The following is a 12,718-nucleotide window of genomic DNA, read 5'->3' on the forward strand; positions in this document are numbered from 1 at the left end:
AATATATTGTTTATTTAAACTAAAGCTTTTAAGTAAACAGTAGTAGGTTACGCAATAAAGACCTTTTGTTATGTTATGAATGGGATTTGTATGAGCTCAGATTATGCAACGTTGCAGCATGCAGCCATGTTCAGTGCGTTACATGACAGCCAGTGACGCAAGTAAATAATAAAAAAGGCTTAAACAAACAATAACCTAATTAATTTGTCCCCAGCTTAATTAGTTGGTCGTTTCAGTTGGAACATATTCAAATTTGGTTTATGGAAATGGCCTTCAATGGAATGGATCTCACGGATTCCCACCATTCATTCAATATGGGTTAGAGTGTAATACAGTAGTTTGTTAAAAAAGTAACTGTTTGCTGTGAGTTGCTGAAGTTATTTCATAAATCCCAATACAAATGACGTGAATAAAGCTGTGATAATGTCTGGACACGCTGTAGTTGTTTGGGAATATGAGCATAGGACTGGCTATTGGAAACCATACAGTCCTCCTGTAACCCAACACCTTGAAAGAGCTAATGTAAAGCAGCTTACAAGAGTTCTGCTCTCGGATGCAGACCCAAATTTATTAAATTATTATGTCAACCTAAGGACTTTAACTCAAGAGAATGAAGATACTGGTAATCTAACATGAAAAGTTGTAGGAAGCATTTGTTTCATTGTATATTTCAGATCAAGTTATTAGAGTGCGCAGGAAGTGCTATCCACAGAGTTCCCCAGCTGGTAAAGGGGCAAAATGGGAAGTGGCCAGTATTGAGCATAATATGAATGAATGGCATTCATTTGATATGGACATACAATGTCTCATTGAAGAAGCCTGGGCTAGGGTAAGTTTGGCATTCCTATTGGATTTGTTAGCTTTTGCATGCTAATCATTACTATTCACAGGGTGACCAAACTATTGATATGAGTAAAACTAAATTGGGCTTCCCTTACATCATTAATTTTAATAATCTCACACAAAAATGGTTAACCAATGGATATATAAGGAAAGTTAGGAGGATGAAGCAAGCTCCATACCCTTTAATTAAAGTCCATTTAGAAGAAATACCAACTGTTACAGGTAAATTCATTTCAAATTTATTAATATTAGGATTTTTCTATTTACCTATTTTTGAAATTAATTAAATATTGATTAAAAATATTAATTCCTATTGGAATTTGTTGATTGTTTTCAAAATTTAATAAATAATAACTACAGTCATAAAATGAATCACATTGTTTATAAATAATTGCATTAATAAAAGCAACACTAGAAAACTATACTGACTATTTTTTAAATTTTTACATTTCTTTGCAAATTGCTTAATCATTCTATCTTAGTATATATTTGAAAATTAATAAACTTTTTGAGATAAACAAAAAAAAAGTTGTTGATTTGTTAAATATTAATATGTAAGTCAATTTACTCTGTTTTTTAATATAGATCGAATAATTATATTTTCAGGTGAATATAAAATCCGTAAATAATACATGTTTCTTATAATTAAATATGAAGTAATGAAGCAGAACAAAAAGTTTTCTTCTTAATAATGTATCTTGGTATGACCTATTAACATCTTCTAAAAATAACATTGAGGGCAGGAAAACAATAGTTACTAGTTTATTAATCAAGCTATCAATATTTAAGATGCACCACTAAAGAAATTCATATAAGAATTGGGTTGGATTTCTTATTTGATTCTTACTATTTATTTTTCCAAGTTTGCGATTATTTTGAGGTATAAATTGTATAATAAAAATTATATTTTGTAAATTGGGCAAGTTTCTGTGGAATCTCGCTTAACGAGTTTAATTAATTCCAAAATTTTCGGATTTTTACTTGTACAGTGAAACATTCAAAAATTTACGTATGTGTACACAAGTTTTAAAAATGATGTAGCAGGCGCACAATCCGGGATTCCTCTTTTCATCGTCACTCGTTATGCGAAACATCGCACGTTAAGCGAGTCATTTTGCTCGTTATGCGATGTGCTACTATATTTGCAATATTGACCGAAAAGAAAATATAATTTTTGTTTAAAAATTTATAATTTACAAAACTGGGTTATTTCAAATAATATTTAATTGTATTATTAATGGAAATTCAAGAGAACGCCCTTAAATCTTTAAAGGGTATAGCTTGCACCGTGTATTGATTTCTTACGTTTACTAAAAGTAAAGCTAATTAATAGTCTGGTTTAGTTCACGGATAATGATAATTATAAACAAAATATTATAAAGGCAATGGTAGGTATTTCCACTTAAAAATCGCGGTATTATGTGTGTCATTTTACTGGAATTTTTGGGATACCTCTAGAAGCATTTATTTTTATGCATTTCCTCTTTCGAAGCGAACGGTATGCATTTGGCTTAAAGCCATCAGTATGCGAAACAATTTTGCGCATTCGTATTTGAAGAATCCAAAAGGAAGAAAACGCGGACTTTTTTTTTTGGCTTAGGTGCAGAATAATGTAAGTTTCTCTTTGACGGAATGCCGTCTTTGCATGCGTCGTTCTTTCGAGATTATTATACAATCTTATCAGCGCAGTTAATGTATGGGTGCCTTTGATCCTGAAAGAAATTAATTCTCCGTTCTCAGAAAATGTTCGGTGGAATTGCGTCGTCAGGGGGAGTTAAACATGCAACCCAAACTTGACCTACTAAAAATAATCGTTATATCGATTCCGTAATGCAGTGGTTCGGTTTCTTTTCGTGCACAATTGAAACGAAACTTAGATTGGCTTGGCTTTCAGTTTATTGTTGTTCTCTATCCATGACGATGGGTTGAAGCGTCAACATGATGCTCCTGTTTACTGCTCTTATAAAAAGAAAGTGATTCTCCTAAACTTTAGTCTTTAATTGACGAAAGAAATCACCGTTGCGCACAAATATGTTTGTTGTTGTTGCACACGTTTGTTTCGCAATTTGTTTTTTGAACTAAGCGTTGTTTATTTTTGTTCCTTCGCTGTTTCTTTTTTCGTTGTTGTTTTGGTCACCAGTTTTTGAAGAGCTTACGCATAGACTAAGATATTTGTTTAGGTATACGATAAAAAAAAACAAGAGCAACAGCTCTCGGGTTTGTGTGTTTGAGTGCGTTTAAGAGCGTGTGTGTGTGATTTTTGCATGTGACAAAACGGTATTCTTGGCCGCTCTCCAAGTAGGAAAATCCAGACAAATATAAACCTCTTACGGGTCCACGGGATAACTTACTTTAGAAGTTTTCCATCCAAATATGTTCTGCACAAATTTTGGATAAAGTTCGTGGCGCTTACGCGTTTGTGTCTGTGCGACGGATCAATTCTCTTGCCCAGCATGCGTCGCGACGCTGGGTTTACTCCCGTGCATTGAACCCCATTTTAGTCTCTTCCCGAGATGCGGCTATTCAAGATCAAATTCTGTGTAGGGCGCCGCAGCTCCGAAATCAGGAAATCGGTGAAGGCGTCGACGACGTCGAAGAACAACAACAACAATACTAGTCCAGTCAGCGAAAACACGAAGGCAAAGCCGACAAGCAAAAAGAAATCGAGCAGCAAAACGAAGAACGGTAGTGATAACAACAATACAAGCACAGTAAATTTAGCTAGGACAATTTTACACAATTTAAATATATTTGGTAAGTCATTTTGTTTGGGTTGGGTTTAGACTAATCGGAAGGTTTAGGTCACAAGTCGAGCAATAGTACGCCGGCACAGCAGAATATCAACAAGTCTAGCAAGAATTCCGTTTTGGATGTGGACAGTAGTAGTATTAAATCAGGGAGGAGGCCCAGTCTGGATACAGTTTCGACGTATTTGAGTCAAGAAAGTCGAGAGAGTCAAGCAACTTCTTCCACTGCTGATCTTCTCAATTGCAGCGGGGACAGCAGCGATGCCTTGGATTCACCAGCCATTGTCGGTAAGCATACAAACATAATTATCCAATTTCTTTATCAATATTAATTAAAACTTTACATGAATATTAATTATTATTTACATATATTTATAAGCTTCTAAAAAATAGTTTTTTATGAACAAACTATTATTAATATTTAAACAAATTTGAAATAATTTAATTTCATGACAGTTTTCAAGAATTTTCATTTCAAAAATTGAAATCAGAATTAGTTTTCGATTTGTTAAATTAAGTGACTTTCTTTAACTAAATTTTATACTAATAGTTTTCTTTTCGTGGATTAATAAATTAAAGTACGAAAAGTCGCTATTATTAGAGATAAAAACATAAATAATCAAACATTTTCATTACCCCAAATTGTACAGTTATAAATATATATTTTGTTTCATATTGGAATATCTGGTTTTTAATACTGTTGATAATAGCAAGTTATGAAAAAAATAACGAAATTACAAAGTTCTAATTTTATGTAAACATAGGAGTCGATGCTGCAAGTTCGATAATTTCCAAATACGTTAGAGTCTCACAGCCTACGGAATGGGCTCCAAGACAACCATGTCCATCATGTCGAGCAGTTCTAAAATCCACAGCCATAGTAGTTGCATTACCATGCAATCATGTAATCCATTTAGATTGCTTGAATTACTCGTTGACCGAGCAAATGAATCAACGCACTCACATGCACATACAATGCGGCGTTTGCGGATGCGTTTACGGTGAGAAGCATGGAAACCAACCTCCAGGTTCGATGGAATGGTGTTTACTGGAACGAGGCCTTCCCGGCTATTCGAACTTTAGGACCATACAAATAGTTTACAAGTGCGTATAAATAGAGTACTCATCCACAACCATGGGTACTAATCGAATGGCAATTCCAGCATTCAATCGGGTATTCAAGGAGACGAGCATCCAAATCCCGGATGCGATTTCTACGCCGTAGGCTTTCCTCGCACCGCTTATCTTCCTGATTGTCCTCAGGGACGTAAACTATTACAATTGTTGCACGTTGCCTGGAAGAGACGACTGATTTTCACGGTGTCGAGATCGCACACGACCGGTTGCGAAGACGTCGTGGCTTGGAACATTCCGCACAAAACCGAAATCGGGCCCAGCAAGAGCGGACACGGATACCCCGACGCCGGTTACATAAGCAGCTGCTTCCGAGAGCTCGAAGCTCTCGGCATCACCGAAGATGATTTCGACGGGGACCTAAGTTTTAATAAGCGATGAGTAGCTTTAGTTTTTTTTTTATATTATTTATATTTAACGAGTGTTTTGTGATTCTTTTATAAATTGGCACCAACGTAGATGAAATCTACGGACTTCGGAATTATTTAATGAATATTTATATGAACTATATAATATATTACCAATTTAATTTTTGAAAAATATATATAAATAAATATATATAATTTTAGAAGTTTATATATAAACAAAATAATGATACATATATAACTTTTAAAAAGAAAATTTACTTTAAAAAAGGATATTTTGCAGTGAGTGTAGAATTATATTCGGGTTTTCGTTTGCTCAAGGAAAAAAGAATAAAAAAATAATTTATATATATGTGAAGATATTTATGTCGTGTGATGATTTTTGTTTTGTTTCTGTTGCAATATTTTAGTCTTCCTGCAAAGATCGTTTGCATTACGGTTTAGTTTTGAGTTTACATTTGATTTTCAAGTGGACACGAGTTTTAGCTTTAATGGAGGAGAACGGATGTGCTTTAAACTTGCCTTTTTGCGAAGGTCTCTGTTGAAAAAATTAATTAAATTTTACGTGTGTTTCTTACCGAGAGAAAAAAAAACAATTAGCGAAAAGATATGAATATTAGGATCCAGAGAAATTTTATATTTATAGTACAAAATATATTTATATTTTATAATTATGCAGCTAGAGAATTATAGACTAAATGCCATATATTTGAAATATTATTTTCTTTTTGCATCAATACATTTTGTTGTTTTTCTTTTTTTTTTAACTCTTTTAAATTATTATTACTATAGTTTTAAATTAATTGATCGATGGAAACTTGATGTCGGTTCCCTCGATGTTCTTGAGAATCCACGCATCAGCCCGAGCGTTCAACTCGTTGTCGAACTTTTCCTTCCAGCTTCCGCTCTTTCCTTGTCTGATAAACGCCTGCTCTCCTTTCACGGAAACGCCGATGTTCGTTAACAAATCGAAGTTTACTGAAGCGTTGTTACGGAAGTTCTTGATATCCAAATGATCCTGCAGTTTGCTCATCTCTTCCGCGTTCACAGATTTCCCCAGGAAATTAGATACCTTCTTAATGGCATCGCAGATGTCCATTTTCATGTCTTCGTAAAAGAGGAAGAGGAGGTTCTTGTGATTCCTGATGGCCCAAGCCTCTTTGAAGTGTTCCCAATACGGAGACCAATCGACTGCAAATTAATCGAATTAATATACTTGGCAAAATTAATTATAATTAATTTACTTAGATTTTTTTCGAAATACTCCCAATGCCTTTGGAAGTCGTTCGAGTATCCTTGCGTCTTCATCAATCTGTTTAAATGGAAGAACGATATGGAAACGTCCTTAGGGTTTCTGGCTACATAAACCACCTATAATTCGATTAGGTAAGTATATAATTTTAATAATATTAAGTAATACCTTGCATCCGGAGGTTAACAAATTCGGCGGTAAAAGACTGAAAGGCATGTGCGTTTTGATGAATCGTCTCTCCTTACTTTTCGTTAACTCAACCCACATGGGCGCATCCATGCCTTCAACAATTTTAGTCTTTTCAATATCATGCTCATTCTCAGCCAACAACTCATCCTTGATATCCTTGTGCACAAATAAACTATACCTAAATAAACGGAACACTCAGTAAATTGCTTTTGATTACTCTCTCATTACACTTACTCCAAGAACGGAAACCTCATCAGCAGGGACGTTTCCGCAGCTCGTTTGTAATCCAAATCGTTTGCAATTAGCCAAACCATCTCCTGGGTCCATGTTGTGCCTGTGGTGCTATTAATTAGTTAATGCTTCCATTAGCGGCAGCAATTATACCTGATCTTGGGAAGGTGACGATCCAAACGTCGTCCGGTCTCACCTCGAAGTTGTAAATGTTCTCCGCATCGGATCGGTATTTTATTGGGAAGAAATACTTCTTTGGTCCCACTTGCACGAAGCCCGTCCTCTCACCTGATTAATTACGAAGGTAAACAAAGTGACAATCAGGAATTTTTTAATCCGAGATTTTTATAACAATCGCGTTGCGTAATTATTTACGGAGGTATTAAGATGTTTGCGAATTTACGAATTACACAAGCGGAAACGAGTAATTTAAATATGTAATTACGTGATTTTTCATATTATTTGTTTGTGTGCTAAAATATTTAGTAATGAAGAGTACATAATTAAAAAGTACGTAATAAAGAATTATTATATAATTATTTAAGACTTAAATCTTGTTTGTTTTAAGGCTTTAAAAGCCAACGGCGGAACGAGTTAAAATTCCTCCCTTTTTTGTTCTACCCAATTACTTCTACATATTAAAGTACTCGAAACAATACAAGTTTTCCGACTTTGTCCCAAATTCAATAATTCTACATTGTTGTTAAAAAATAGAACTGAATCAAAATGAAATTAAAAAAAGAAGGAATATGATAGATGTTTGTTTTTAAATTAAAAATTTATTACTAATAAAAATTATAATCAATGTATAAATATATACAAATTAAAAATTTCATTTTGAAAATTTAAAGTTGGAAAGAATTAGTAGATTTTAAAGAATAAGTAATATTATATGATATATTAGAGGTACTTAATATTGAAGAAGAAGTAACAAAATATAAGATTTTACCTGAGAAATCGGAGAGTAACTGGCTGTTGGTTTCCGGCTCAACATCTTTAATATCGTACGGGAATGTCGAGGCTCCGTTGGCCTGGATAAAGTCCTTTGGGGCCATTCTAACAAATAGCCGAGGAATACAAGAACAAATACGATGTGCGTTTCATTAACTGCCGCTTAAATACCACCGTTTCCTTATCTGCCACTTTACTTTATCGGATTTAGTGTATTATATCTTTGGGAGCTGGGCTTTCCACCCGACCGTATACCTCGCCGGACTGAACAACTATCTTGTAGCGTTTTAATTGAAAACTTTCACCCAAATGAAGAGATCTTCCTCCTTTCGAGAAAATACTCAAGGGAGAAATTCAGGTCACATATCATACGAGTTGCTTTTGTTTCTTATTTTGTGCGGTATTAAACTATCATTACTTTCCATATACATGTATAGTTTCGTTTTTACATTACATTACATGCAGAAAATTAAATAGTACAGATAGAAATCGCCAGATCATTATGACCTTTGATCTATATATCTATCAAACGTTTACATTTATATACTTTTTCTTTTCAAAGAATTGTAATCAAAGTAAAAGTTTGTATTTAAGGACACTCCAGCGACATCGTGCTCACAGACTTGTAATTATAAACATAATCTGTGTAGATTTCTCTATTTTTTTTTTAAATTTCTAGTTTTCTTTTTTCACTGATCTTAAACTTTGTATCAAAAACTTCCTGTTTTATTAATGTTTATTTATTTATTTTTAATTGGAATTTATGAGTATTATCGTAATCATTTCTACACATTTTCTTAATAATTAAACTTAAATTAAAATTCAAGAATCAAACACTACCAAAAATATCTAAGCAACTTAATGACTATTGATTTTATTTTTAGATTGTTTTTATCATCTGTATTGAATTATCACAGTTGATGTAATCAATAATATTATTGTTTATTTATTAATTTTCATGGAAAAGTAACATTTGAATGTAATAATTTGATTATACAAAAGAAGATAATAATTAAACAAAATATAGGTTTACAAATTCTATGAAAATCTCGAATTTCCTAGAGATGTAGAGGTTCTAATGCTTGCTTTAAATGTAAACAGAACTCAAGAGCGATTTAACCTTTGAGAATATGATATTTTTCTCGTCAATATTATTGCGGTTCTAATTATCGCAGTTCTGACTCCAACTTAAAGTAAATAAGCTGCTAATGCAAAATAATTTGCTATAAATATAATTGAGCGAAACTTTATATTTATCTAAGGTTAAATCAATGAGGAATTACAAATATTGCAATTTAATTCTTGCATTCTTTGCTATAAATAAATGTAATAAATAACAAAAACAAATCGGTGGCAATCGCAAGCCCGACAACCGAAATACCGTCAATCAAATTCCCGACGTTCAAAATCCCGACTGTATCGAAATCTCGACTATATTAAAATCCCGACTACCATAATTCCGACTGTATCAAAATCCCGACTATATCGAAAATGTCTACAATAGCATTTTTAACCATTGTGAACGCGCGCTCATTCTTATTACATGAATATTTTACCCACTATCTATTACATCAGTTTAAATACTATCTTATGTAATTATAATGTATAATTTCTTGGAAAAAAATATTTTAGAAGGCATTTAGTACACAAGTCGGGATTATGTTTGTCGGGTGAATGGTTGTCGAGATTTTGATATAGTCGGGATTTCGAACGTCGGCATTTCAATAGACGGTCTTTCGGTTGTCGGGCTTAAAGCCAAACATAAATGTTTTCATTTCGAGAAAATTTGTTGAAACAATTTGTTTTTTCATTATAATTAATAAAATAAATATGTATATAATTTTCAAGAAAGATTATTTGAAGAAATTTATAGAAAAATTGTGGAATCATAATTAATTTCATTGGAGGTTGATTTTTATATTTAGAATTTTTGTTGTAAAATTTAGTTATCAATCAAATCTAATAGATAAATACTTTGATGTTACAATATTTGCATCGTTTAGCAGATTTCCGTTTTATTTGTTTATTTCGTTGTTTTCTGTTGAAATTATTTCTTTATATTTAACTTTCTCGAATATTTTGATTTAAGTCAGCATTGTTTAAATATGTGTTATCTACTGCATATTTAGTATTTTAGATTTTTATTATCCTATTGTATACTTGAAAATATCAAGGTAAATAAGAATTTTTTTCTCTATGATAATGCAGTGAGTTTTATTTGCAAATTACACATTGTTCTTAAAATTATACTATAATAAAATTTCTTTCTATACACTTACATTAACTATGACGCATATTTCTCCAGTTAATTAGATATGTGACAATTAAAAACTCGAACGAAACTAGAAAGTTAACTTACGTGATGTAAGAAATAGTTAGAGAAACATAATTATATTGTTGAGAAGTATTCATAGATATTTGTGGTAAACTATTTCTTATGGAAAAAATAAATATTGGGAATGGATTATTTTTATCGAATTGTAAAGAGAAATCAACAAAATACTATTTAAAAAAGTAAAGAGGATAAAATTGATCCAAAATGAATACAGGTGTTCTATAAGTAAGTAGAATTGTAGAATTCTATATATTCTCTATAACAAATTTAAAAAACTTGAAATAATTTACTGAAACAGCAATACTTACGTTTTAGTTCCTTTCCAAATGGTTTTTCGTAAGTCGAAAAAATTCAAATTATACTTATCTTACGACACTTTATCATTATTTTTACTTGTATATATGTAAAATTTCGTTTTACTGACTGTATTAACTTAAAATTGAACAATTTTATTACAGATTTTCAGAAATAATAATAGCACAGCGATCGGCAACCTTTTTGGAGCAAAGAGCCATTTTTTAAGTTTAGGGAGCCGCAATTTTAAATGGTTAGTTGAGGATAAGGGAGAGAATTAAAAAAAGAGGTGATAACGAGGGGAGAGAATTTCCAACTTTTTTAGTTAATGGCAATGAGGAGAATTCATAATGTTCAAATGAATTTCTTCTAGAACTCTATTACAAATGATCCTTTACTTCTTTCAATAAGACGCTGGGAGTTACACTTTGTCATCAAAAGAGCCACGGTTTGCTAACCTCTGTATTAGCATGTAGTTTGCTGAAGAAAATGAGCTATATCAAATAATATAAGTAGTCCATGAAGCATTGTTCTCTGTGATATCCTGAAAAATATAAAATGTATTAAAGTGTTGTGGGAACTTTCCACAAGACTATACTTGATCAATAGTACACATGGTACTTATTGGTATGTATATATATACATATCAGTAATTAATAATAAAGCGGTTGGACACAACACCTCCCAAGTTGAAGTAGAGAGCATTTTTCTCATCAAAAGAAAATTAAAACATAATACGTAAGCAAATTATATAAACTGTTAAAAACACAGAACATTTAGTACATTCCCAATCTGAAAAAGGGACATAAAACAACAAGTTTTCTTACACAATATCGAGAATATGTATACTGCAAAATATGAGAAATATTTTCTTCTCCAAAAACAAAAATATAGTTTGTAATAACTAAGAGGAAAGTCATGGCCCTAACAAATAAACATATTAGTTATACAATAGATGACAATAAATTGGTCGGCCACGACAAAAGAACTAGTATGTTTCTAATATATTTCAGTAGAATAATCAAATTTTGCTGAACAAATTGATTGAATTGAATTTCTTCTTGAACTCCATTTTTTTACTTTTTTGATTGAGACGCCTGGAGCTATACTTTGTCATCAAAAGAGCCGCGGTTTGTCGATCTCTGTATTAACGTGTAGTTTTCTGAAGAAAATGAGCTATATCATATTTGTCCATGTAGCATTGTTCTCTGCTATATCCTGAAAAATATAATAAAATAATCAAATTTTGTTGAATTGAATTAATAAAAACATTCAACGATAATAGTTTCTCAACTAATATTCTTGACAAATGTTAGTAAATAAAATACATAATAAATGTTGATTCAATGACAGCATGTGTCCATAATTGATGTAAACGCTTGTAACAAGTAATCTCGCGCAAACGTCGATAAAATTAATTAAGAAATCAAGCATTGTGTTGTTCGGAAAGTCCTGTAGCGCATGACGCAAATATCCATCCGATACCAATGAAATTCGAAACACTTTGTTCGCACGTGCAGAAAGAATCCTATCTGTTTGATTTTCGAATTATTCGCTTCCAAATCCAAATCTTCTATTTAGAGAAAGTTCCACTGTTTGTCAACGTTTTTATTTTTCTCTCACTTCGTATTTATTTACCAGAGGCATTCGTATCAACATAAACTTGAACTGTATTATCAGAAGTTTGATGCGAAGTGCGAAGATTCAAATGCTGTGGCAATGTTCTACGAATACATAAAATTTGTTTATTTTGTTTATTATTATTATTTTGTACTGCGGACGAAGAACGGACAGAATTTGAATGATAATTATTTCAATAAATTAATATTTACATATCATTTGAAGTACACGTTTCTTTTGAAGCCATACTTGACCTCAAAATGAATACCAAAACTTGATTCGCTAACTAAGAAATGTTTAATCTCTAGATTTTAGACGCAACTTTTCACTAATCTCTAAGAAATTTCAAAGTGACATTTGTTTATTATTATTATTATTAAGTCATATCTGTTTATATTTTGTTTGTTTATTAACCGTTGATGAAGTAAAAAATATCCCCATATCATTTTATATCATTAAATAATTGTTCATTTGTGTTCACATCTACAACTTAAAATTTCGAACCAGTTCAAATTTCCATAAATCTTGTTGTGTAATAACAATTAGATAATTTGTAAACTTACAATTATAATAAAGTACATGCTAATTAATTCTGCACCTCTAGCATGTATTTATTTAATAACGTTTCCGCGAAGTTTCCGATATTTGTATACAAAAACGAATCGTCAAGGTCTTATTATCCTGTCCGTCCAAATGGGTTATCGCATCTTCGATCCCCACCAAATCCTAGAAGATCATCGGTATATAAGCCGACGCC

At 32.0% G+C, this 12,718-nt stretch overlaps 2 protein-coding genes across 2 annotated transcripts; one reads left to right on the forward strand and one right to left on the reverse strand.

Annotated features, from left to right (window-relative positions):
* Positions 1-129: 129 nt before the first annotated feature.
* Positions 130-5,206, forward strand: LOC108558149 (protein deltex). The gene is made up of 8 exons (XM_017914969.1): positions 130-161; positions 215-622; positions 675-829; positions 891-1,065; positions 3,388-3,597; positions 3,645-3,878; positions 4,355-4,694; positions 4,754-5,206. The coding sequence occupies exons 2-8, from the start codon at positions 424-426 to the stop codon at positions 5,103-5,105; spliced, it is 1,665 nt and encodes a 554-aa protein (XP_017770458.1). The 5' UTR covers positions 130-161; positions 215-423; the 3' UTR covers positions 5,106-5,206.
* A 129-nt stretch (positions 5,207-5,335) lies between these two features.
* On the reverse strand, positions 5,336-8,153 carry LOC108558109 (sulfotransferase 1A1). The gene is made up of 6 exons (XM_017914917.1): positions 7,711-8,153; positions 6,915-7,049; positions 6,765-6,864; positions 6,510-6,708; positions 6,334-6,460; positions 5,336-6,280 (listed from the first exon to the last, which is right to left on the reverse strand). The coding sequence occupies exons 1-6, from the start codon at positions 7,814-7,816 to the stop codon at positions 5,889-5,891; spliced, it is 1,059 nt and encodes a 352-aa protein (XP_017770406.1). The 5' UTR covers positions 7,817-8,153; the 3' UTR covers positions 5,336-5,888.
* Positions 8,154-12,718: the final 4,565 nt, after the last annotated feature.

The sequence above is a fragment of the Nicrophorus vespilloides genome, unplaced genomic scaffold (assembly GCF_001412225.1).
Source record: "Nicrophorus vespilloides isolate i.1.1-1 unplaced genomic scaffold, Nicve_v1.0, whole genome shotgun sequence".
In the NCBI taxonomy this organism is placed as follows: Eukaryota; Metazoa; Arthropoda; class Insecta; order Coleoptera; family Silphidae; genus Nicrophorus; species Nicrophorus vespilloides.